Source organism: Capra hircus, chromosome 1 (genome assembly GCF_001704415.2).
Source record: "Capra hircus breed San Clemente chromosome 1, ASM170441v1, whole genome shotgun sequence".
Taxonomy (NCBI): Eukaryota; Metazoa; Chordata; class Mammalia; order Artiodactyla; family Bovidae; genus Capra; species Capra hircus.
Genome location: NC_030808.1, coordinates 44,899,517 through 44,926,981, shown reverse-complemented (window position 1 = coordinate 44,926,981; position 27,465 = coordinate 44,899,517). Strand labels below are relative to the sequence as shown.

Below are 27,465 nucleotides of genomic sequence, written 5' to 3'. Positions count from 1 at the left end.
AAGATCTGCCTGCAATGCAGGAGACCCGGGTTTGATCCCTGGATCAGGAAGATCCCCTGCAGAAGAAAATGGCTACCCAGTTCACTATTCTTGCCTGGGGAATTCCATGGACAGAGGAGCCTGGCGGGTTCGCAGAGTCAGATACGACTGAATGATTAATACTAAAACAATATTAATGAATGAAAAGGTAAGGAATCTTAACAGAAAAAAAATTAAAACTATAAAAACAACCAAATGGAAATTCTAGAGCTGAAAGCACAATAAATGAAAGGGGAAATTCACTAGAAAGGTTTAAGAGCAGATTGGCAATGGAAGGAAAAACACTAGTGAACTTGAAGAGAGATCAACAGGAATCATTCAATCAGAAGAACACAGAGAAAAAAGAGTGAAGAAAAAGGAACCTCAGTAACCCATGGGATAACATCAAGCTTTCCAATGGATGTGTAATGGGAATCCCAAAAGAGAAAAAGAAGAAAAAATGTTGAAAAAATGATGCCCAAAATATACAAAGAAAGCACAGTAAAGACACTGTTTTAAGGTTAAAAACATTCAAATAAAGGCACTTTCTAAACTAAACTGTCCAGAACTCTACATTTAAAATTAAATTTCCCTAATTTAAGAGCAGAAGAGAAACTAAGCCATCAAACAAAATTTAAGCCCTGCAAGAAATCTGAAATAAGATCATAAAATGATTCATTAAAAAAAAAAAATAAACCCTCTGAATTCTACTTTTGATGAAATTTACTTGAACCAGAAGTTTATTCATTAAAGAGAAGCGTTCTACTGACTGAGAGAGGGCATGAGAAAGCTTTGCAGGGAACTGGAAATCATCTGCATCTTGATCTTGTTGGTGTTTTACATAGGTGTATACATACGTAAAGACTTACTAAAATGAACCCATAAGATTTGAGCACTTCACCATTTGCAAGTTATCTTCTATTAAAGAAAGAAGGGGAAGAAAGGAAGGAGACGGAGAATAAAGGATATGAGGAAGGCACTAACTTACCTGAAACCTGATCATCTGTTAAGCCAAACGCTGACATGACATTTTTATTGATTTCATCTTGGTTTTTTAAAGGATCAAAAGCTGACATACTTGCTGCCATAACCTGAGTAGACTGTTTACCAGAAGAATCAGCAGCAGCAGGCTTTTCTTCCCTACCATCCACAGTATCTATAAAAGAAATAAGCAAAAATTTGTTTCTATTTTATCTATATTCAATAAGGCCTAAAAAATACATGATAGCAAAATACGTATGTGCATAAACTCTGGAATGGTGAGGGTATCTCTGAGTACAGGATTATAATTTTCCTTTCTTCTTTGTTGCTATTTATACTTTTTTTTGTAAAATGGGGGGCAAGGTCAAAAAGAAATGCAAGATAAGTAATAGCTTTTATAAAAAATTATACCTATATACTTCCCTAAGAATTATCAGATGAGAAAAAAAAATACAAGCATCTTTACACAGAGAAACATTTTACCGTTCTTTTTGGAGTGCTATGACATATACCCTAGTATCAGACACACACTGTGCACTAATGCTTTATTTTCTAAAAGGATAAAAGGCATTTTAACTAAAGTTATGATTATCAACTTTTATGCTTTACTTCTACGTATCTATTGGTTCATTATCTATTGGTACATGGAAACCTCAAGCCAACACATATTTAATTTACAATGTCTTCCTTTAAAATACTTACTACAGATAAAAGATATGTGTCTGAAATTCGCTCAAAATAACATGGGAGGGGTGGAAATGTGTGAGTATAGACGGCATGATACTGTGAGTTGATAACTGGTGAAGTTGTGAGGGTTCATGGGATTCATTATACTATTATGCCTACTTCTGTATATATTAAAATTTTTCCATAATAAAATATTTTGAAAAGTAGAATTTTAAACACTATGAGCAGGGAAAATTTTAAACCACACACTTTTCTTCTAAGAATACTAAGGTTCTAAACATGCATTTATACTATTACCTTGTGAAAGAAAAGAGATTCAAGAATAACATACATTTTATAAATAGAAATTTGTAATATTAAAAAAAAATTACAAATACTTAAGGCCAACACATCAGAAAAGTATTACAAATAAAACAAACTAAACAAGTAAACAAAAAGAAAACTGCTAACCATTTACTGAAGTAACTGATGTTATCAATTCCTTTCTGTTACCAACCAAGTAAATGAGCATTAGATCATCTCTGTGATTACGACCAAAATTGATCTTGTGAAAAAATATTATGAACCAAGTGGACTATAAGCACACACGGGCTTGCAGCTCCTTTCTTATCATTCCTCTAGTTATATTAGTATCTCCTAAATCTAGAGAGGAAAACTTTTATAAGCACTCCTTTAAAATGTCTGCCAGTCATCCATCTTCCTCACCAACTTCCCTCCTTCAATTCCAAGACCATATCCCAAGAGCATATCACACCAGTTTTAGGATTATTTCCCTTCACACTGCTATCTTTCACTACCTATTCATTCTTCCACTTATGGCAAACTAAATTCATCAGGAAACACAATATATATCCACTAGCCTACTACCTGCTCCAGTAGCTGCTGCAGAGATACTGCAACAGGTCAATCCAGTACTAAAGGAGACCTACACATCATCTGTCTCACAGAGGAAAGCAACTGTCCAACAAGTCCACTACAGAGGTAGAGTGCTGAAGGACACAGGTAGCTGCATGTTTTGGGTGAGGGCAAGCCATAGGATTCTGAAGAGCTCTGACAGCTGACAGGTACTTTTTTCTGGTGAACTAGACTTTCTGATGTTTCCGAAAGTTTCTGATGCAGCTTATTTTTAGTTTTGTTTTTTTCCCCCCCTTGAGAAGATTATTAAATCAGAATATGTTCTAACAGCTTAGAAGCTTAGGAAACTTCATAAAATGAAAGTTGGTCAAGAGTTAAGCAATCTTTCTAAGTATAAGGGAAGAAACAAAAAATAAGCTACAAGTGTCTATAAAGATAAAACACAGAATGTTATATTCAGTTCATTAGGCAACTCAGGACACAATGACTAGAAGGCTGGCCACATAAAGAAACAATACATGATATAATTTCCAACATGCAGAGGAGAAACCAGTTTTTAACATCTCTTTCATTAACACAGGTGGCAGGTGAGAGGTGAACAATAAAACATATGACCACATGGAAATAAACTCAGAAAGAAAAGCAGTATGTGGCAAGAAGTAATGAACAGAAAGGCTGTCTCACCAAAACCAAAAAGCTTATAAATCTACATGTAATTTCTACACAGTACTGGCTCTACTTATTGAATTTTGATCTAAGTTTCATAATACTCTACAGATGCTTCAAGCCCGTAAAATTATATGCAAGTGTTGTTATATTGACATCCATGATTTCTTCTGGGAAAACGGTCAAGGTTTTCATTTTTGTGTGGAGAGACAGGTCAAGAAAAGGCAATATGCTTCAACCTGAATACAAAGGCTTTATCATAAAGAGGCTGGAAAGATCTCATTGTATCTCAGCAAACCTTTTTAATATGTTCTGAAATTTAGAGGTGGAACTATAAATTACTAATCAATCACCAAATATTTATCAGGTCATCTACCATTAACACAAGTCCATATGGCTGGAGGAAGCAGGAAATGATTGGGAAAGGCATCTTTATTTAAACTATAACTACAAATTAAACTCCAAAATTTAGAGTATTTCAGAATCTAAAGGTTACAAGAGATTATACAATGCTGCTTTTCCACAAAATCATCTTCTATTAAGCCCTTTATAGCCAGAAATCCAGAATCTATAAAATACTATTTCACTATATAGTTTTAAACCTATGAAACTTACATGCAAACACAAAAGTGATTTTTAAAAAGTGTTTATTTTTAAAGTGCAACATCTAAGAATATTAAAAGTTGAGACGGCAAGTTTTTTAAAATCTACTTTCAAGCCATATTTAAATTTCAGCCTACATTTAATATTTGGTCCCCAAACTACTTTCAGTTCCAAATTTGTCATAACATAACATAAATAGTGTGCCATATTTATCATAACATAAATAGTACATCATCTGTAAAATGGGAGAAAAAACTTTTTTTTGCATATTATGAACACTGTGCTTAAGATAAACATTACATTTGAATGTACTAACCTAAAATTACTTTTACTTGAAACTACTTCATATATCACATAAAACTCAAGAAATGATTTCCATTCCTAAGGTTCATTAATTAACTATAACACTATGAAGGGTTCAAGAGCCAAAGGGATTTGAAAACTGACCTATGTCATAACCCAGGAGTCTAAGACTACCTGTAAAACAATCACCCAGGGAGCACTTTAATAATGGGATTCCCGGCCCTGCCCTCCAGGAGGTCTGTGATGAGATCCAGGAATTGGTACAACAAAATCTCCCTGTAATCTTGATGAACAAGGTTCCCCAGGTAGCTCAAACAGTAAAGAATCTGCTTGTAATGTAGGCAACCTGGGTTCGATCCCTGGGTCAGGAAGATCCCCGGGAGAAGAGCGTGGCAACCCACTTCAGTATTCTTGCCTAGAGAACTCCATGGACATAAGAGACTGGTGGGCTCCAGTCCATGGGGTCGCAAAGAGTCAGACACAACTGAGTGACTAACACAACAATCTTGATGAACAGCTAGGTTTGGGAAAACAGATATTGAATATTAGCACAGACATAGAACTATGAAAGAATGACAATGGAGGTGCCATTTTACTCCTGTTGAATTTTTTTTTAAATGTGCAAAAAGTCATAAGAAGGATAAATCAGAATAAAATGGCTTCATGGTCTACCGTTTTCAGGAATGCTGGAAGATGGGCCTGGTTCTCCAGGTGGTTCCAAGCTATCCAGTAAGCGATTCACTTTATTTCGGAGTTCTATCAGTTCTCGACGAAGATATTTCACCTGACTTGATTCAAGGGGTCTTGGTTGGCCATTAACTGGAATAAAAGCATTCATTTTCTTAAACTTAGGAAATATTCCTGAATAAATATATCAGTAGAATTATATGTAACAAGGAAAAATCAAAATTAACTTCTTTAAAAAGTTGAACTCAAACAAGATACCTATTGATATCATTCAAATAACTTTTTAAGGAAAGGATTTTCATTGCTAATTTATTTTTGGAAGGAGTAAATATTCATCAGTCTTTGCTGATGATCTATGGCTTATGACCTATAAGCCCCGCCCCCAAAAAACTCATTAAAGAATTCAACTACAGTGAAATAAAGTAAAATTGCAAAAAGCTTTAATAGAAATTATGTACCTTCAAAAGCTCATTTTACCTCACACAATTTTTTTTTTAGCCTTGAAATAAGACAATAAACACTTTATTAAAAGTATAATATGACTGTAGGTCTGTTATCTTTCTTGCCTACTTCTGACCCGCCCCCCAAAAAATTAGTTACCTAAAATAACTGCCCTAAATAAAATGTAACCTCTTTAAAAAATATGCAGAATTTACAACTTCACGTCATCACTCACTGTCTTTCAAAGTAGTTACTTTAAAAGAAACACACAAGCTAGAAAAATTCAATTATTCAAAAATCATTGGGCTTTTTTTTAAAAGGTTAATATTCCTTCATTTAATTACCCATTTTATCCAAATGACTTTCAGCTAACTAAAATTAAAAAAAGATCCGTCTTCCAGCAACAAAGACTGTCATCACTGAGATTATTAATTAAAAAAATCAAACTTTTTAATGCATTTTATATACTGACAATTTGTGTGTGTGTGTGTGTGTATATATATATATCTCTTACATATTTATAATTCCTGAAACATCAAATTAGAAATGGACATCTACTTGAAAATAAAGGTTCAAGGAGATTTTTTGTAGAATATTTCAAATATCAAACCAATACAAGCTTTTAAAAGCTAATCCACCAGTATTTTACATACTACCTATATATTTATGAGAAAGTTCAATATAATTTCCTGCCTGTATCAATTACTGGCTTTTACTGGGTATTACTGTTTTTCCTTTAATAGCTGAAAAGAAGAAAAGCAGCTCCTGAAAGCTAAGAACTGGCCCTGTAGTGTAAGACAGGCTTTTGTGTTGCTCTAAGCTGGCATGGTATTCACACGTAGGTTTCTGAACATAAACAATTTCAGAACAGACCAACAGTACATCAACTGCATCTCAATAAATCTTTTTTTTTTAAGCAAATAAAGAACACCACCAACTATCATTAAAGATCAGTCTGGGACTGATATAGCCCAAGACAAAAAAGAAAGCCAGTCCATAATCATGTGAGAACTCAGACAGAAGAACATTGACCAGAATGTCACAAAAATGACCAAACATCCCTGGCTAATTATGAGTGATGCTATTTTACCAATTGCAAGCTTGCCTCAATTCACTCCCTATATCTTCTGGATAAGATTTAGTAAGATAAATCATAGGACTACTACCTAATAGGTAAATCATAAATCATGGGATTACTACCTAATCATAGGACTACCCCTACTTCCTGACAACAGCCAATCTAGAGCAAAGCCCCATTCCTTCAACCTTATGCAAAAGCATCTAACACAAACTCAGTTCAGTTCAGTTCAGTCGCTCAGTCATGTCCGACTCTTTGAGACCCCATGAATCGCAGCACGCCAGGCCTCCCTGTCCATCACCATCTCCCTGAGTTCATTCAAACTCACATCCATCAAGTCGGTGATGCCATCCAGCCATCTCATCCCCTTTTCTTCCTGCCCCCAATCCCTCCCAGCATCAGTCTTTTCCAATGAGTCAACTCTTTGCATGAGGTGGCCGAAGTACTGCAGTTTCAGCTTTTGCATCATTCCTTCCAAAGAACACCTAGGACTGATCTCCTTCCGAATGGACTGGTTGGATCTCCTTGCACTCCAAGGGACTCTCAAGAGTCTTCTCCAACACCACAGTTCAAAAGCATCAATTCTTCAGCGCTCAGCTTTCTTCACAGTCCAACTCTCACATCCATACATGACCACTGGAAAAACCACAGCCTTGACTAGATGGACCTTTGTTGGCAAAGTAATGTCTCTGCTTTTCAAAATGCTATCTAGGTTGGTCATAACTTTCCTTCCAAGAAGTAAGCTGCAGTCTTTTAATTTCATGGCTGCAGTCACCATCTGCAGTGATTTTGGAGTCCCAAAAGATAGTCTGACACTGTTTCCACTGTTTCCCCATCTATTTCCCATGAAGCGATGGGACCAGATGCCATGATCTTCATTTTCTGAATGTTGAGCTTTAAGCCAACTTTTTCATTCTCCATTTTCACTTTCATCAAGAGGCTTTTTTGTTCCTCTTCACTTTCTGCCATAAGGGTGGTGTCATCTGCATATCTGAGGTTATTGATATTTCTCCCGGCAATCTTGATTCCAGCTTGTGCTTCTTCTAGCCCAGCATTTCTCATGATGTACTCTGCATATAAGTTAAATAAGCAGGGTGACAATATACAGCCTTGACGTACTCCTTTTCCTATTTGGAACCAGTCTGTTGTTCCATGTCCAGTTCTAACTGTTGCTTCCTGACCTGCATACAGGTTTCTCAAGAGGCAGGTCAGGTGGTCTGGCATTCCCATCTCTTTCAGAATTTTCCACAGTTTCTTGTGATCCACACAGTCAAAGGCTTTGGCATAGTCAATAAAGCAGAAATAGATGTTTTTCTGGAACTCTCTTGCTTTTTCCATGATCCAGTGGATGTTAGCAATTTGATCTCTGCCCTACAAATATCCTTTCTAACACATTTTTACTGACATGCTATTGTCTCCAAGGTGCTCATTCTCCTTCACAGCAAGTATTAATATTTGAGGTTAAACTCCCTTTCACTCCTAATACTGCTTACTTCTGTTGTTTTTTTAAAAACAGTAAACTTGAGAGGTTTGCTAGTTATATATCTTCAAAATTGCTGATCCCATCAATTCCCCCAACTTCTAGTTCATTTCTGCTTTTTATTATTTTCTTTTTTCTAAGTTATCTGGACTTACACTATCCCTTTTGTATTTAGCTTTAGCACACTCTAAAAACTTTGTCATGTCAAAGTCATCACTAATTAGAAATCTAATTCCTAATATGATTTCTTCTATGGTATGTTACTTAAAAGCATATTTTTATCTGCAAAAATATGGGAGTTTGGGTTATCTTTTTTGCCCAATAGTTTCTAATGAAACCGAGAAAATGATCTCTAACATATTCCTTCTCTGATACTTACTGAGTCACTGGAAAACCTAGCAGATGGTCAACTTTTATAAATGTGCAAATGCACCAAAACAAAACTGAATCCTGCCCCTGATTGCTAGACGCACACGATCAAGCCTGTATCTGTTTTGCTTAAATGTTGAGGCTGCTTGATTTATCAGTTTTGGAGAGAAGAGTATTAACAGTTCTCTTATGATTACAGATTTTTCCTTTTTCAGGTGTGCAGGAAAATGATTCAGTTATACACACATATACGTGTATATTCTTTTTTCAGATTCTTTTCCATTATAAGTTCTTGCAAGATATTTAATATAATTCCCTATACAATAGATTCTTGTTGTTTATCTACCTTAAGTTTTTATGTTTTTTCCATAATGCATAGTTCTTATATTCTTATTTCTTCTTTTATGTCTAATAACAATACATATTTTATTAACACTTTTACCAAGTTCTTAGAAATCCAATCCCACTATTAGTTGTACCCATTGTTTCTTATTTACATGGATGTTTCATGAGTCCTACAGTTTTGAACTCTTAAGTTCATCAACAGGATTTTATCTTCGAGAAGCCTATGTTATTTGAATTGAGAACATATACCCTCCAGAGAAGATTTTTGCCTTTGTTTCTTACACTTTTCATGGTGGTATCCGGGTTTGGGAGTTCCCAAAGGACCATGGTTATAAACCCTTAAGAGAGCCTTCACAAACCCCTGATAGCTGAGGATATATGAGAGTTTCTTTATCAGTTTCTTGACTTTTCTTCTGCCAATGAAGAGAGATTTTTCTTCTACAATCTGCTTTTTGAGAGTATAGTCATTGAGGGTCTAGGACCCAAGACCTACACCATGTAAACACCAAGTGACAAGTCCTTAGATTATGCAGACTAAAAGCTTCACCATCACCACCAAAAGAATCTCAAGCCTCAGCTTTTGGTACTTATGGCCCTGGTTTTTAATTTCAATTATATTTTGGTTCCTGACATCTTCCTCACATTCCTGAGCAAGCTCAGGTGTGTAATTCAAAAAATATATTCAGTATCATTTATCCAGTACATTCTCAGTGTTTCTGAGATGAAGATTTTCAGTTTACCTAATGCCTGATAGCTGGCCAAAAGTGGTTAGGTATTTTAAGACTCAATATTGTAGGAAGAGATATGTTTTATTTTTTTTTAATTTAGTAGTTTTTGTTCTTATCATTTTAAAGTGATTCATACACTCCTTCTTAGATGGAGATGAAATAAATACAAATTAAATCAACTGGCCACTGATCCTATTTCACGGAACTGTGTGTTAGTGCTACATAATTTTTAAAAATGCTAACCAAAACATCCAGGAAAAAAGTCCACTTTTTTCATATAATCATGCTACTACTTTAACTTCGCAATCATTTCTATCTTTTCCCTTTAGTGTTCTGCCTTGCAAATCTGTCATGATCTGTAAGGAAATAAAATCTATAAGATTAAATTTAGTCTTATGTTTTTGTTTTTTTAATCAGAACTATCTCAGATCTTAAAATACTCCTTAAAAAATAATGTCTAAAAAAAGTATCAGTTCTGTCGCTTAGTCGTGTCCGACTCTTTGCGACCCCACAGACTGTAGCACACCAAGTCTCCCTGTCCATCACCAACTCCTGGAGCTTGCTCAAACTCATGTATCAGTCCTATCCATTAAACCCTGAGAATAAGTAAAAACATACTACATTGGAAAACAATTATATATTCTTAATGAACTAAACTAAATTGCAGTTTTAACCCAGAAATTATTTTCAATCCTGGAAACACTTACACAACTGGCATATATTACTATTTAAGGTAACAGCAGATGGGTTATTTAAAATACGTCTACTTTCTATTAATCTTCAAAGAATATAGTTAAGCCTTAAAATTTAAAAATTCTGATATAGAAGAAAAAATTATCACTTAATTTTGAATCTTTAAAAGGAATAAACTAAAAAGTATTTCATAAAAATACAAAGAAGAGTAAATATATTAGAAAGTTTAGCACTTACCAAATAATGTCAGTTTCAGTATTCTACTACACTGAATTGCAAAGGAAAGGTCAGAACTATCAAAAATTGTTATAAGATCTCCATCTGAAACAAATAAAAATTTCAGATTTGCATCAGTAGTAAGCTAGGATATGTATCAATTAAAATGCAAAATGTGGATCACAGAACATAGAGAATATTCCATAAAACCTTTAAGCATAAAGGATCTAGGGAAGATGTATTTATCCAAAAGGATACTAAATTAATTTTATTTCTTTCATAGCAAAATATTTATCTTATTCTCATAAGACGAGCCAACACATAGCTAAGATTAATGTAATCTTTTACTAATCACCTGGAGGAAATTACAGTTTAGATTGAAATCTTTTCTATTCGAAAGTATTTAAATATATTTATCAGAAATCAAGGTAATAATAATTCTCAAGGTTCAATTTTAATTCTAAGTACAGTAAAACACCACTGACACAAACGGAGGGAAAGCCACATATGACAGTAACGAAAAAGGTTGCAAAATTTTCTGCAAAATTGTTCTAATAATGGGTAGACAGTTGAGCCTTTCAGGTCTCCAATCATCTCAACACTGAGATGAAAACCATCAATTCTCCTCAGGAAAAATATTCATGTACACAAGATTCTGAAATCCCCTGGATCCCAAGGATAAAGAATACTATAATCAGCATATCAATTGCCTATTCAAAACCTTTCAAAGGGCTAGGAAATAAAAGGCTAGAGAAAGAACAGAAGAGAAGCCATTGCAAGGTATCCTCACAGACACACAATTTTAACACTGATTAGGCCAGTTATTTTGGATAAAGATGGCAATAAAAGCCATAACTGAGAGTTTTATCATCTCTTTACAGCAGACCAGTGTTTTTTGTTTTTTTTTTTTTTTTTAACAACACACACATCTAATGCTCAACTTTAGGGATTCTACTCATAAACATATTTTTAAGTACATATGTAAAAGAAGGAAATTTTCTATAACTGGTCTTTTTCTTTTCTGATTTTCCCAACAGAAATAAGAGTACCTATGACATCAGGAACTCTTTACCTAGTCAGCTCTCTAAACTAGTACCCAATACAGTCTATGGAACACAAATCTGTATAATTTAAAAAAGCACTCAAAAACACAATGAAAAACAAATTCAATGTGATAACCAGATGTAGAAGACAGTTTCAACAACGAGGACACCCTAAGCTAGGGAGTTACAAACTGCAATCAATGGATAAATTCTGGCTTAAAGAATTCAAACTAAGGATAGTTTTTATATTTTTAACAAGTTCTAGAAAAAAGATTAGCAAGGCCTTATAGGACCCACAATTCTAAAATATTATGTGATCCTTTAAAGAAGGAGTTGGCTGACCCTTCTGCAAACAAAAATGAGTTAAAAGAAAGGCATTAAAACAGTGAAGTTAAAGAAACTAAAGACCTATATATAGAAAACTATAAAACACTGATGAAAGAAATCAAAGAGGACACTAATAGATGGAGAAATATACCATGTTCATGGATCGGAAGAATCAATATAGTGAAAATGAGTATACTACCCAAAGCAATTTACAAATTCAATGCAATCCCTATCAAGCTACCAGCCACATTTTTCACGGAACTAGAACAAATAATTTCAAGATTTGTATGGAAATACAAAAAACCTCGAATAGCCAAAGCAATCTTGAGAAAGAAGAATGGAACTGGAGGAATCAATTTGCCCGACTTCAGGCTCTACTACAAAGCCACAGTCATCAAGACAGTATGGTACTGGCACAAAGACAGACATATAGATCAATGGAACAAAACAGAAAGCCCAGAGATAAATCCACACACATATGGACACCTTATCTTTGACAAAGGAGGCAAGAATATACAATGCAGTAAAGACAATCTCTTTAACAAGTGGTGCTGGGAAAACTGGTCAACCACTTGTAAAAGAATGAAACTAGATCACTTTCTAACACCGCACACAAAAATAAACTCAAAATGGATTAAAGATCTAAATGTAAGATCAGAAACTATAAAACTCCTAGAGGAGAACATAGGCAAAACACTCTCAGACATACATCACAGCAGGATCCTCTATGATCCACCTCCCAGAATTCTGGAAATAAAAGCAAAAATAAACAAATGGGATCTAATTAAAATTAAAAGCTTCTGCACAACAAAGGAAAATATAAGCAAGGTGAAAAGACAGCCTTCTGAATGGGAGAAAATAATAGCAAATGAAGCAACTGACAAACAACTAATCTCAAAAATATACAAGCAACTTATGCAGCTCAATTCCAGAAAAATAAACGACCCAATCAAAAAATAGGCCAAAGAACTAAATAGACATTTCTCCAAAGAAGACATACGGATGGCTAACAAACACATGAAAAGATGCTCAACATCACTCATTATCAGAGAAATGCAAATCAAAACCACAATGAGGTACCACTTCACACCAGTCAGAATGGCTGCGATCCAAAAATCTGCAAGCAATAAATGCTGGAGAGGGTGTGGAGAAAAGGGAACCCTCCTACACTGTTGGTGGGAATGCAAACTAGTACAGCCACTATGGAGAACAGTGTGGAGATTCCTTAAAAAATTGCAAATAGAACTACCTTACGACCCAGCAATCCCACTGCTGGGCATACACACCGAGGAAACCAGAATTGAAAGAGACACATGTACCCCAATGTTCATCGCAGCACTGTTTATAATAGCCAGGACATGGAAACAACCTAGATGTCCATCAGCAGATGAATGGATAAGAAAGCTGTGGTACATATACACAATGGAGTATTACTCAGCCGTAAAAAAGAATTCATTTGAATCAGTTCTAATGAGATGGATGAAACTGGAGCCGATTATACAGAGTGAAGTAAGCCAGAAAGAAAAACACCAATACAGTATACTAACACATATATATGGAATTTAGGAAGATGGCAATGACGACCCTGTATGCAAGACAGCAAAAAAGACACAGATGTGTATAGCGGACTTTTGGACTCAGAGGGAGAGGGAGAGGGTGGGATGATTTGGGAGAATGGCATTCTAACATGTATACTATCATGTTAGAATTAAATCGCCAGTCTATGTCTGACGCAGGATACAACATGCTTGGGGCTGGTGCATGCGGATGACCCAGAGAGATGTTATGGGGAGGGAGGTGGGAGGGGGTTCATGTTTGGGAACACATGTAAGAATTAAAGATTTTAAAATTTAAAAAATAAAAAACTAAAAAAAAAAAAAAAAAAAACCAGTGAAGTTAGTTTAAGACATGCCAACTCTGAGGTAAGAGCGAATCATCTCAGGTTTTGTTCAGTCACTAAGTCATGTCCAACTCTTTATAACTCCATGGACTGCAGCACACCAGGCCTCCCTGTCCCCCACTATCTCCCGGAGTTTGCCCAAGTCCATTGCCAGCTTTGAGGTAAGAGCAAATCATCTCAGGTAAAACCATTAAAAACTTGAGTTGTAAAGTCAAACAAAAAAAAGAACAAACTGATCACATTTACGCACATATCTGGAAGCCAAACAGGATAATCAATGTATTGTAAACAGATGACGTTACGAGTTCAGTTCAGTCGCTCAGTTGTGTCTGACTCTTTGCGACCCCATGAACCGCAGCACACCAGGCCTCCCTGTCCATCACCAACTCCTGGAGTCCGTTACTAGGGAAAAGAATAAGAAGAAAACGCTCTCCTTTTTTTGTTCCTAAACTCGAAAATTAGTTTTGGGTAACATTAGACGAAGGGGCTTCCCCTATGACTCAGCTGGTAAAGAATCTGCCTGCCAATGCAGGAGACATAAGAGATGTGAGTTCAATCCTTGGGTCAGGGATCCCCTGGAGGGGGATCTAACTATCCACTCCAGTATTCTTACCTGGAGAATTCCATAAACAGAGGAGCCTGGCAGGCTACAGTCCATGGGGTTGCAGAGAGTCAGACACGACTGAGCGTCTCACACGTTCACTTTTCAACATTATATGAAATATTGAAAAAATGAAAGGCATATTACACCTCTAGTGAAATAATTGGCTTAATTGATCATCAGTGATTTATACTTCCCTTCCACAGGGTAAGTTGTTGGAAAGTGGCTATCCAACCAGGGACAGTTCCCAACCCGCTAACATCTCAGCACAGTCATGTGACTGGGGTCTGGTCAATGTGATGTGAGCTGAAATGATATAAAGCACCTCAAGGCCTAGAGAGTACAATCTCCCATGTGATCCTCTACACTCCATCTTCATGCATCTGCTTGCTGAATGCAGATGCTCAAGGTGAGCTTGTAAGCCATGTACTGAAGATCTCAGAGCTTCGTCAACCTGGGCCCCTGAATGATTTCTTGAGTGTTAAACCACTAAGGTTTTAAGGTTTTTATTCTAACAGCTGACATTACTTTAAACCGACACACAGAGAAAAACAAAGAAGCTATTAGGGATAAGAAAAACTGATACAGCACAGTGTCAGAGAAATAAGAGTATAAAACGATGCTGTGGATACCAGTGCCAAGTGTTGAGATCAAGAGGAAACAGACTGGAAACAAATTCAGCAGTAATAAAGATAACTGGTAACCACCTAAAGCCCAATTTCACTAGAGATGTTAACAAAGACGACAGGTCAAAAGAAAATAGAGTCTACTGAGGCAGGTGTGAAACCCTGCGGTCCGAACAGCAGAGAACAAACTGTAAATGCAGTAATAATGATTCTGATTATATTTCCATTATCAAGGCCAATTTTTTAAAGAGATTTTGCCTTGATTATAGCAATAATAAACAAATGCTTTATGTTTCCAAAAAAGAAAAGAAATGACAGTCTACTAATATAATTCCACTATGCTGTTGATGATATATTTGTCAAGTAAAATCTATCTCCATAAAAAGTTCTGTAGTCAAATTAGCCCGGGAACACCACATACACTGAGAAAGTACTTCAGCATAATACATGCTCTGAAAATTCCTGCCAAAAAAACAGCATTTCCATACTTAGCTGACCATGAATCCTTTCTCATTCAAAACAGACTAACATCCCTTTCACTTTAGGAAATTTGAGTGCAAGTTTGGTTTTAAAGCAAAAAGGAAGCCAGAATTGTACAGGCATAAAATAAAAACAAATGGCTTGTAAAAATGTGTGAGAGTATTCTATCACTTAAAACCCCCTTCTAATAATAAATCACTTGGCAAATTTCTAACTTATAAGTATAACTAACTACATGGGCATTCCCTTAAGTAAAAGAAAGTGGTACTCAATTACCATAGGAGGAAACAGAATTTTTATTCGGAGTTCAATGAAAAACAGGCAAAAGAACACATAAAATACTTAGACTTTTAAAAACTTGAGAAACACTCTTACCTTCATCTTTATATTTAATTGTAACTTCATCATTACTCAGAAGTTTTCCTCTGAAGACTCGCTGCATCATTAGCACTAATTCATCATAAGTAATATCTTCATTATGAATGGGAATTCGTCGAATATCCTCCCCAAGCTGAGCTTTGATGATTAGTTTCCCACTCAGATCCAACTGCCCATTCATGGTGGACTCCAGGATGTTCTATGTATGTAACTCTAGAGAAAGACTGACAAAATGGTCTTGATGATTAAATAGCTATAAAAGGTATTTTAAAAGCTAAAAAGCAAAGCTCCTATTAGAATCTAAGAAACTCAGTTTCAAAGGAAATTCACTGTTCCAATGTTACCATATTTATGGTAAAATGGTCTGGAACTGGTTTTATTGTGTGCATAAGAAAATAAGTTTTATTATTTTATGTCTGTTATTATTTTACCCATATATTTAACTGCTCATCTGATTTAGATTTCTTACTTAACATGTCTAGATCAAAGTCCTGACCTTCCCCTCAAAATGTGCTTCTCTTACAGTTTTCTCCATCTCTGTTAATGACAATTCTCCTAAGACATTCAAGATAAACAAAAAAAACTTAGTTCCTCTCTTTCCCACACACCTTACATATACCAAATTACCAATGAATCTAGTTGCCACAACTTTTAAAATATCTCTAGAGTCCAACCCTTCACCTCTATCAACTTAATCCAAGCCACCATCATCTCTTGCCTGGATTACTGCAAAAGACTCCTAACTGATTTGTCTGCCTTTTACTTTTGTTTGCTTAACAAAGGTACCCTCACCATATTAGAGTTATCCTGTTAAATAAAATCTAGTATAACTACTTTAAAATCTTCCAATAGAGTCTCATCTCACTCTTGATAAAAGCCAGAACTACAAGGTCATGATCTGATTTAACCTCATTTCCCACTTCTGTTCCTGGCCACTCTGCTACACTCGGACTTTACAATCTCCTTCTCAAGACTTGGCACTTGCTGCTTCCTTAACCTTGAGCCCTTTTCACACCCCTCACATGATTCAGATTTCTGATCAAATGTTAACTTCTCAGAAGTTTTTCCTGGCCATCTAATTTAAAATGGCTTTACTGTCACTTTCTTATTCAGCTTCATTTTCTGCAAAGCACTCATCACTATCAAACATTTTAAAAGTATTAATTTTTATTCTTTTCCACTAGAAAATAGGGAGATAAATGTTTTTGTTCACTGTTATTTCTGGAGCCTAGAACAGTGCCTAGCACAGTTAATTATTCTACAGTCATTAAAGGAAGGACAATCATTAAATACTAGCTTCCAAACCCTACTAGCCTATCTATATTAAATGCTAACCCTGAATAGGAAAGTATGTGTGAACACTAAAATAGTTTCAAATTTTTCTCGCTAAAATAAGAAAGACCTCATGAGCATTTTCTCCAATTTTCCTATTTGCAGAACTTGAGGACAAAAACCAAATCAGTGACATCCTCCTGAGCTTTCTAAAAGACTGTCCACTATTGTTTCTCCATCGTCTGTAACACTCCCATCCCCAAACCTGAGTATGTGTGATCAGACAGCACCCTTAAAAACAAGACAGTGTCAGAGAACTAAATACTAACTTGCTATTGAATTCTGCCTTCTTGAGTTTTACTTTAATCTTAGGTTATTCAGCGTGCTTCTCCTATAACGACTTTGCAATCCTAAATTCAAAATAATGTCTGCAGTCTCTAGTAATTTATACCATTATTATATAACAGAAAATACACTTTCACTTAATTAATATGTTAATATCTCTTCTTCTCAAGGCCTATCTCTTCTTTCTGAGACCAAGATGCTCATGAACACATTATTTGTAACCACAGAGCGTTTCCTACTGGTCATATTCTGGTTTCAAAACTTTGCTTTTCTACTAGCAGCATTCTGCTTTCTTCTCTTAAATGTGTTATTTTATTAACATATTTAGTTTTCCTAGTTCTCTACATCTGCTCCTTTGTGTGTGTGTGAAAGCACTCTACCTGGCCCTCAACATGCCAACACTTCAAATATTTGAAGGAAGTTTTCATGAATCCTATTTAATCCATAGTATACATAAATGCCCTAGTATCCTCATATAAATGCCACATGTCCTTCCAATTAAGTACTTATTAAATGATTGTCTCTAGACTCCCTTGCCATCCTCTGAACAAATTAATTCTATGAATGAATCTTTAATGCCCATCTTAAAATGGTGCATTAAATACAGAACATAACACTCTAAGGTCAGTTAAAAACAGAGCGGACTATGTTCTACCATCCAGATGCTATGCTTGTCTTAACATAAAAAGAGAATACAGTCAGTGTTTCATCTGCCAATTCTGACAATGGACTTTTCCTGAAGACTTTGATTAACTGAAACCTCCATACAACCCCTTCACCTGTGAGCCAAACCAGCCCTCTTCATTCGGCAAACACTTAAATACCTACTGCATGCCAAGTTCCAAAGCATAGTTACTTCAGTAAGATGGTTAAGATTTCACTTTGTTTGCCTTGCAGCCTGAGAGCAAAAAGGAACTTCAAAAAATCTACGTAATCTTCTCTTCCCTACAGGATGTGTAAACCATCAACAATGTAGTTGAAAGACCAGGGTTTAGCTTCAGCAGGATAGTACTACCTATTCTCAGTAGCTTCTAGAATAGCGCCTGACATACAGTAAGTAAAGATTTTCAATACTTTTTGTTCCCTAAACAAAACATGAATGACAAGTGATAAAGTTCTGATAGATTAAAAGAAGGCAGTACTATCAGGTCAGTTCCTAAGTCAAGCCTTCACACTAGCTAGAGGTGACTCCCTACAACTGACATAACCCTAATTAGAGACATTTCCAACAATGAATATAATTGATATAATCCTTCTGATCATAAAGGAATTGTTGCCCAGTTCCAATGACTGAAAATATGAGCCCCTTTTTAAATACTTGACACCTGCCATGTTTGCCTGCAAATTCACTTACTGGCTAGCTTCCCGTGGACTGTAAACTACCTGTGGCCAGGAACCAGGTCTTCTTTCCTAAGGCTGTCTCTATTTTGTGCAGTCATCTCCACAAGGCATGGTAGAAAACAGGTTTTCACAAAAACAAAAGCACCTTGAAATTCTCTCTTCCAGGGAAAATTCTATCACCCTATTTTTTATGTAACAATAGAATCCAGGTCCTTTTTTTTCTCTAGCCTCATCACAAAGTAGAGACTGCTACGAACTACTAGTTCCCAGGGCTGCTGGTGACATCCTCACAGCTTTTTCAGCTCTTCATTTCTCCTTTCACCGTGTCTTTGCCCTACTCCCTCTGAAATGACTCGGCCACTAACTTATGAAACCTTCCAACAGGAACACTGTTCTCAGACCTGGAGAGTAAAGTGACATGCCCAAGGAACACATAAAAAGCCTGCCTCTTTGAACCAGGGTCCAGGTTCAGTGACCAAACCTCCAGCTCCACCAGCCCTGTGGTGAGGGCCCTTGTTCAGTGAATTTGCTTAGACAACTCCAGAGGGCAGAAATTTCCTTTAAGAAACCCTAAACGAAACCAACCCTCAAGTACTCCAAAGAATGCAAGGGGCCTCGAATTCTGCCTGACCAGAGCCAGCGTTGATGGTAAAGATTTCTCCCACTAGCTGTGTGACCTCAGGAAATACTTCTTAAAGTCTCACTTTCGTCAAGTGCAAAATGGGAATATCTATATTTGGAAGAATCCTTGTGACGATTAAATGAGACTGTGAATCTCAACTACTGAGCACATTGCCTAGCAAAGTAAACTCTTGAAAAGTTAGTTGTCATCACCACTACTAGACTGGGTTTGGCCTCCAGACGGCGCTTGATGAAGCACTAACACAGTCAAGGAACAAGGCTTCCCCAGGTGACCCCCAATCAACTAATTCCCATAGGCGCCATTCTCCCCACTTCTCGCCCTTTCAAGCCCCTCTGAGGGTTAGGCACTGGACCACCCCAGATTTCCAGAAGTCCCTCTCAGCTCCCTCCAGCTGTCCGACTCCTTGGAGCCAAGCGGGATCGACACAAATGCCCTTGCTGGCACAAACACCTCCTAAAGCTCCCCACAGGTCCGCTTCGGGGCCACGGTGGCCAGTGACACCCCCACCCCACCCCCCCGACCCCACCCCTCCCCCGCCGTGGCCTCTCCTCGAGACGAGGCCCGGCGCGGCCAGGCCCGGCCTCAGTCCTCGGCCACCAGCGCCTTCCCAAGATCCCTCCGACCCCACCCGCCCCGCGCTCGCCGGTTCGAACGAAGCCCTCTCAGCATTTACACGTCTCCCCGCCCGCCTGGCCCGAGAACTCGGCCGCGACCCCGTCCCCAGCGGCCATACCGTTTTCCCGAGGCCGCCACTGCTGCCCCTCCGCGGGTCTCCGCTGATCCGACCCCGTGCGAGGCCGCCACCGTCGAGCTCTGGGGCGTTGGGGGAAGGCTGCGGTCACAGCCCACTCGGTTGCCCTCCGGGGCCGCCGCACCTCGCTGGCAGACTCGCGCGGGCCCCGACCAATCGCACTGACCCACCAAGCCTAGCGAGAGCTCAGGCCCAGTACGTGGCAGGTGGGGAACGAAGAGGGGCGGGAATAAGAAGAAAATCTGTCCTTTCGCTCCGCCTCGGAGCGAGCGTACCGACCCAGGACGCATGCGCAACGTCGATAGGGCGGGGACTAAACACGCCGGGGTCTGCAGGGGTCTGAGTCTCTGCTTTCTCACTGGATGACTGGATAAGTGTAGGAAGTGCACGCAGAACGGATGCACGCATGCGCGGGGCGTGACCAAGCACTTCCGGTTTTCCTGAACAGTAGTATTTCCCGTTTCTCGCCCGTGGGCGGGACGTAATTTAGTCTTCTGAACTCTGAGATCCAAGAGTAGGCGTTTGTCTAAGTTTGTGTTTTTTTTGTTGTTTTGTAGCCATTGTAGTTCTCCTAGTCCTATCTCGAAAAGACTAACCTTTTCCCCGCCTTCCTTCTACGAACTCATTCATTCATTATTGGGCGCCTACGCTTTGTCAGGCACTGTGCGGGGAATGGGAATGAATCAGTTTGTGAACAAGGAGTTCCCAACAGCGTTTACGAGACAGGACAGATTTTATGGGTGTGTAAAAGGTGAAGGCTAGGAAATTAAAACGGATTAAGGATCCCAGAGACATTTTGGAAATAAGATATTTGAGCGTTACATACTCCTTTCATTTATCTAAAGCATTTGTTTTCAATATGCGTGTTTATATAAGAAGTATGCTGGCTTTAGACTGAAGCCTGAAATTTGGGAGGAGAGGGGAATACGTGATGAAATCGGCATGGGGAGGGGAGTGCTGTTTTAAAAGTTGCTGGAAACTTTTGCTAAGATAAAGAGCAAAAATCAATTTGAACTTACTTGGTCCTCGGTAGTTCCTCAGATAGGTAAAATGAATTTAAGGTGAGAAGTTATGTACTTTTAGTAAAGAGTGACATTTTTGCAGTTGTAAGTATGAAAAATTATGTTTCACAGTGAAATATGTGATTTTAGAATTCTTTGCCTCAGAAATTTATTTTCCAACATTCTATGTATTATTCTTTGAGCAATTGCTTGGCAGCATTTGGAGAGCAAAAGACTGTAGTAAGAATGAAAAAAGTTCCAGATTTTCTCCAAAGACTTGTTCTTCATTGCTTGTAATTTAGAACTGAATGATGCAGATTTGGGGAAACTAACTTTTGTTGGTAATACTATTCTGATGTCTTTGAGATGGTTTGAGATTGGATTAAACCACACAAATACAGATGGAGATAAAATTCTGGCAAGCAGTGAATAACACCACTGTCAATATCCCTAAAGAAAACTCAGAGCCTGGGGCAGAGGATGAACCTTAGCCTGGCATGAAGGAAAGCATTTCCTCTCTCTAGGCTCCTGGGCAAAGGGCTTGCCATTGAGAAGAAATAAATTGATCCCTGCTACACTGGGGACAAAGACTGTAGTAAGGGTCAACACCAAAATCAGATTGATTATATTCTTTGCAGCCAAAGATGGAGAAGCTCTATACAATCAGCAAAAACAAGACCAGGAGCTGACTGTGGCTCAGATCATGAACTCCTTATTGCCAAAATCAGACTTAAATTGAAGAAAGGTCCATCTAGTCAAGGCTATGGTTTTTCCAGTGGTCATGTATGGATGGGAGAGTTGGACTGTGAAGAAAGCTGAGTGCCGAAGAATTGATGCTTTAGAACTGTGGTGTTGGGGAAGACTCTTGAGAATCCCTTGGACTGCAAAAAGATCCAACCAGTCCATTCTGAAGGAGATCAGCCTTGGGTGTTTTTTGGAAGGAACAATGCTGAAGCTGAAACTCTAGTACTTTGGCCAACTCATGCGAAGAGTTGACTCATTGGAAAAGACTCTGATGCTGGGAGGGATTGGGGGCAGGAGGAGAAGGGGACGACTGAGGGTGAGATGGCTGGATGGACGTGAGTCTGAGTGAACTCCAGGAGTTGGTGATGGACAGGGAGGCCTAGCATGCTGCGATTCATGGGGTTGCAAAGAGTCGGACATGACTGAGCGACTGAACTGAACTGAACTGAATGAGGGTATTCTAGGGAAAACCACTAGACCATTCAGGTATGACCTAAATCAAATCCATTATTATTATACAGTGGAAGTGAGAAATAGATTTAAGGGACCAGATCTGATAGATAGAGTGCCTGATGAACTATGGACGGAGGCTCATGACATTGTGCAAGAGACAGGGATCAATACCATCCCCATGGAAAAGAAATGCAAGAAAAGCAAAATGGCTGTCTGGGGAGGCCTTACAAATAGCTGTGAAAACAAGAGAAGTGAAAAGCAAAGGAGAAAAGGAAAGATATAAGCATCTGAATGCAGAGTTCCAAAGAATAGCAAGAAGAGATAAGAAAGCCTTCCTCAGCAATCAATGCAAAGAAATAGAGGAAAACAACAGAATGGGAGAGACTAGAGATCTCTTCAAGAAAATTAGAGACACCAAGGGAACATTTCATGCAAAGATGGGCTCGATAAAGGACAGAAATGGTATGGGTCTAACAGAAGCAGAAGATATTAAGAAGAGATGACAAGAATACACAGAAGAACTGTACAAAAAAGATCTTCACGACCAAGATAATCACGATGGTGTGATCACTCACCTAGAGCCAGACATCCTGGAATGTGAAGTGGGCCTTAGAAAGCATTGCTACAAACAAAGCTAGTGGAGGTGATATAATTCCAGTTGAGCTATTTCAAATCCTGAAAGATGATGCTGTGAAAGTGCTGCACTCAATATGCCAGCAAATCTGGAAAAGTCAGCAGTGGCCACAGGACCTGAAAAGGTCAGTTTTCATTCCAATTCCAAAGAAAGGCAATGCCAAAGAATGCTCAAACTACCGCACAATTGCACTCATCTCACACACTAGTAAAGTAACACTCAAAATTCTCCAAGCCAGGCTTCAGCAGTACATGAACTGTGAACTTCCAGATGTTCAAGCTGGTTTTAGAAAAGGCAGAGGAACCAGAGATCAAATTTCCACCTGCTGGATCATGGAAAAAGCAAGAGAGTTCCAGAAAAACATCTATTTCTGCTTTATTGACTATGCCAAAGCCTTTGACTGTGTATATCACAATAAACTATGGAAAATTCTGAAAGAGTTGGGAATACCAGATCACCTGACCTGCCTCTTGAGAAACCTATATGCAGGTCAGGAAGCAACAGTTAGAACTGGAGATGGAACAACAGACTGGTTCCAAATAGGAAAAGGAGTACGTCAAGGTTGTATATTGTCACCCTGCTTAATTAAGTTATATGCAGAGTACATCATGAGAAACGCTGGGCTAGAAGCAGCACAAGCTGGAATCAAGATTGCAGGGAGAAATATCAATAACCTCAGATATGCAGATGACACCACCCTTATGGCAGAAAGTGAAGAGGAACTAAAAAGCCTCCTGATGAAAGTGAAAGAGGAGAGTGAAAAAGTTGGCTTAAAGCTCAACATTCAGAAAACAAAAATCATGGCATCTGGTCCCATCACTTCATGGGAAATAGATGGGGAAACAGTGGAAACAGTGTCTGACTTTATTTTTCTGGGCTCCAAAATCACTGCAGATGGTGACTGCAGTCATGAAATTAAAAGACACTTACTCCTTGGAAGGAAAGTTATGACCAACCTAGATAGTATATTCAAAAGCAGAGACATTACTTTGCCGACTAAGGTCCATCTAGTCAAGGGTATGGTTTTTCCTGTGGTCATGTATGGATGTGAGAGTTGGACTGTGAAGAAGGCTGAGCGCTAAAGAATTGATGCTTTTGAACTGTGGTGTTGGAGAAGACTCTTGAGAGTCCCTTGGAGTGCAAGGAGATCCAACCAGTCCATTCTGAAGGAGATCAGCCCTGGGATTTCTTTGGAAGGAATGATGCTAAAGCTGAAACTCCAGTACTTTGGCCACCTCATGTGAAGAGCTGACTCATTGGAAAAGACTGATGCTGGGAGAGATTGGGGGCAGGAAGAGAAGGGGTTGACAGAGGATGAGATGGCTGGATGGCATCACTGACTCTATGGTCGTAAGTTTGAACTCCAGGAGTTGCTGATGGACAGGGAGGCCTGGAGTGCTGCAGTTCATGGGGTTGCAAAGAGTCGGACACAACTGAGCAACTGAACTGAACTGAACGCGGGCCAGCTGGAAGCTGGTAAGAAAGGCACCCATACTTTGCCTGCAGAGGGACTAGGGCTTGTGGATTCTGAAAGCAGCTTAAAGTTCTTTATGTTGTAATTCCCTTGTGCGTCAATCTCAAGCAATCAGTGAAGTCTTGTTTAATATTAAACCTGTCCCTGACTCATTTGAAAAGACCCTGATGCTGGGAAAGATTGAAGGAGAGAGGAAGAAGGGTCTACAGAGGATGAGATGGTTGGATGGCATCACTGACTCAGTGGACGTGAGTCTGAGTAAACTCCAGGAGTTGGTGATGGACAGGGAGGCCTGGCATGTTGCAGTCATGGGGTCACAGAGAGTTGGACACGACTGAGCGACTGAACTGACTGACTGATCCTAGATACTACCGAGGAAACTGAGAGATATGGTAATGTTGATTCCTCTGGTCAAAGCAGAAGCAAGAGCTGCCTGGGACAAGAAGTGAGACATCAGATTAGTAAAGCATCATTTGGAAGCCAGATCAGAGGTTAAGGTGACCCAAGACAAGAAAGACTTCCATGCCACATTAAAGCATTTCCCCAGGATTCTCCAGAAATACACATTTGGAAATTTTCAATGAAGAACTTTGTGAAAGATTTTGCTTCTTGCTATGCAGTGGATGTAGGCTTACAGTACTGTGACTGGGCCTGAAATCAAGGATATTTAGGTTTAGTAATATGTTATATGACAGCATGAAATTATCCTCTGAGTTTGTAAAATTTCCCCCTTTAGGTTATAGACACCTTTATATACAAAACCATATCCTGCCCACTTTTTTGTTTTAACTAAATTACTAAGGTGTTCACAAAAACATCAGTGACCTTTTATGTTCCTGATCCTATATGAAAATTACATTTAAAAAATTAATTTAAGAGCCTGATGAACAGCTGGAGTTCAACACCCAACCCAAAGATAAGAACATTACCCATAAATTATATTTCCCTTTTTGCTCCTCTCTTATGTGGCATTCAGTGAATATCTGTTGAGTCAGTGAAATAGTTATTGCTCTTCTGTAATCTGCCACAGTTGCTGATGATACAGGTCTCTGTACTTAGGCTCCCAATAAATGCTGGTGATAGCTGGCCACAGAACAATAGACTAAATTGAGCCACTTACCACTCTTACCAAGAACATGCTTTCTCCCACTCTATGTGTAGACAATGATTTCAGTTACTGCTGCCTTTCATTAGAGAAACCAGAAAAGCTAAGTTATACAATTGCCACTTCCTAAGCACTTAGGGTCACATTTATTGGGATAAGCATCAAACAAACCACCAAGAAGATTGTTCTGGAAACTCCATAAGCACACCTTTAAAGTGCTGTTAGTTAAAAACACCATCTATTTTTGTGTGTGTGGCATTTGGAAAAATACTGACAGAGTAAATTGAACTTCATGATCACCTGGTCCTCTCCCCATGTCCAGGTGAATTTGGTTTGAAATGAACACATAGAATAACCCTGAATTAGAAATGTGAAAGGTGGAAGCATGTGAAAAAAGGAGAAACAGTATAAGGAAAGACCTTTAGCTTAGCCTATAGCAAGGGGAGAAATGAGAACTACATTTGAAGGTTACTGCCCAAGTTTCACAGATATCTGAAGAAGGGTTAAAGCTGTACTGTGGTTTTGAGAAATGTAGTCAACTCACTTACCTACCACCTGATCTTTCTCTTCATAAGTCAGTGTGGCTCACATTCTCCCAATAGAAGAGAAAAAATCCTAAGGGTGAAAAAGGGAGACTCTTTGACTGATAGAAAGTGGGACAAAGATTAGGAGCCTTGTAAACAAGTTTGATGAAACATCTGTTTCACCATGTTCTCTTTTAGTCGTTAGTATAAATCATTTTGAAAATTTCAATCATCTCAGCTGCCCTCAGAGGAACCAAAGAAATGACATAAGTTCTTTCTAGGGTAAGAATTTCATAGGAGAAGTTAGATCCCTCCCTGAGAGTCAGCTCTGTGTGGCAGCAGTTGGCTAAATAAGAGAACACCAAACAAAAGGGGAAACTCATGAGGACCAGATAGGGGCCAGTTGGTCAGGTGAGCCTCCACACCATTGGCCAAACATAAAAATCTATTTGTGTAAATAAAGAAAGCTGCTGCCCCATGTAGAAATAATAAAGGAGAAAATTATATTCTTACTGTGTACCTCTGAGTTTGTCATTCTTAGCAAAATACTTAGTCTGTCCTACCAGCTGCACATCCACTGAGACCCCAAAAATGTTTTTGCCCTATGATGAGGGCTCTCCATCCACCTCTCTTTAGAGAAACTGCTCCTTGAAGGCTGTTCTGTATCGGTGAAGGGGCTGGAACTTTGGCTCTATCTGGCACGCTCTATTTTCTTTTTTAAAGGAATATACTCATGTAATATGTAGGTGAAAAAATGATTTTAAAATAATTTCATCCTGTATTTAGAGTCAAAAAATTCTAGGTCTGGTACAGAGTTTAGAATTTAACTAGTAGTAGTAATAATGTTAATTGCTCAGTCATGTCCAACTCTTTGAGACCCCATGGACTGTGGCCCACCAAGCTCCTCTGTCCATGGAATTCTCCAGGGAAGAATACCAGGATGGGTAGCCATTCCCTTTCTCCAGAGGATCTTCTTGACCCAGGGATCAAATCTGGGTCTCCTAAACTGCAGGGGGATTCTTTGCCATCTGAGCCACCAGTCCTGCCTATTACAAAGGTAGAGCCTAGGTTTATGCCCAGAGAGGCAAATGTCTTACTTTAAGTCACATAACTTGTAGCTGAGACCACAACTGCCAGTCCAGAATGCTGCCCTAGTCTGCTATTACTTGGTAGGTACTATGGCAGAAAAATCAAATTTTTGTCATTGCAAAGGTCCAGAAGGTCTCAATATGTCATGATTTCATAGCAGATTATATCAAAGTTCAGCAAATTATCAATGTGATACTTACACGTGTAACGAAACTCTACTGGAAGAAGATAAGAATTGGACTATAGTTCCCTGGGAAATAGAGCTTTTAAGAGATAACAGCATAAGATCATACCACTATGCTTTGCTTTTATTTTTTTCTTCTTTGTTAAAATAAAGGGCTAACATATCAAGCAATGGGATCTTTCAGAAACATGGTCAACTACTTGCAAAAAGAATTTATGACCTTTTCCCACTTTTTGAAACAATTCAAAAATCAGGACTTTAAATACTAATTCCCATATATTGCTACTGAGAATATAAAATGGCAAAATTACTTTGCAAAACTGGCAGTTTCCTGCATAGTTAAATATACACTTACTTTACGACTCAGTATTACACTATACTAGATATTTCAAGAGAAAAC

The 27,465-nt window shown here is 38.3% G+C and overlaps 1 protein-coding gene across 4 annotated transcripts in view; it reads right to left on the bottom strand.

Annotated features, from left to right (window-relative positions):
• Nucleotides 1-20,138, bottom strand: part of TFG (TRK-fused gene) — a 33,242-nt gene extending 13,104 nt beyond the window's left edge. For 3 of the 4 annotated variants that reach the window (XM_018060080.1, XM_018060147.1, XM_018060197.1), the window contains exons 1-5: nt 19,840-20,105; nt 15,503-15,729; nt 10,172-10,255; nt 4,786-4,932; nt 1,007-1,174 (exon numbers count right to left, since the gene is read on the bottom strand). In XM_018060080.1, the coding sequence (XP_017915569.1) occupies nt 1,007-1,174; nt 4,786-4,932; nt 10,172-10,255; nt 15,503-15,686 (583 nt within the window). In that variant the 5' untranslated portion in view covers nt 15,687-15,729; nt 19,840-20,105. Of the gene's footprint in view, nt 1-1,006; nt 1,175-4,785; nt 4,933-10,171; nt 10,256-15,502; nt 15,730-19,839 lie in introns of all 4 variants that reach the window. The other variant, XM_018060006.1, reaches the window with a different exon arrangement.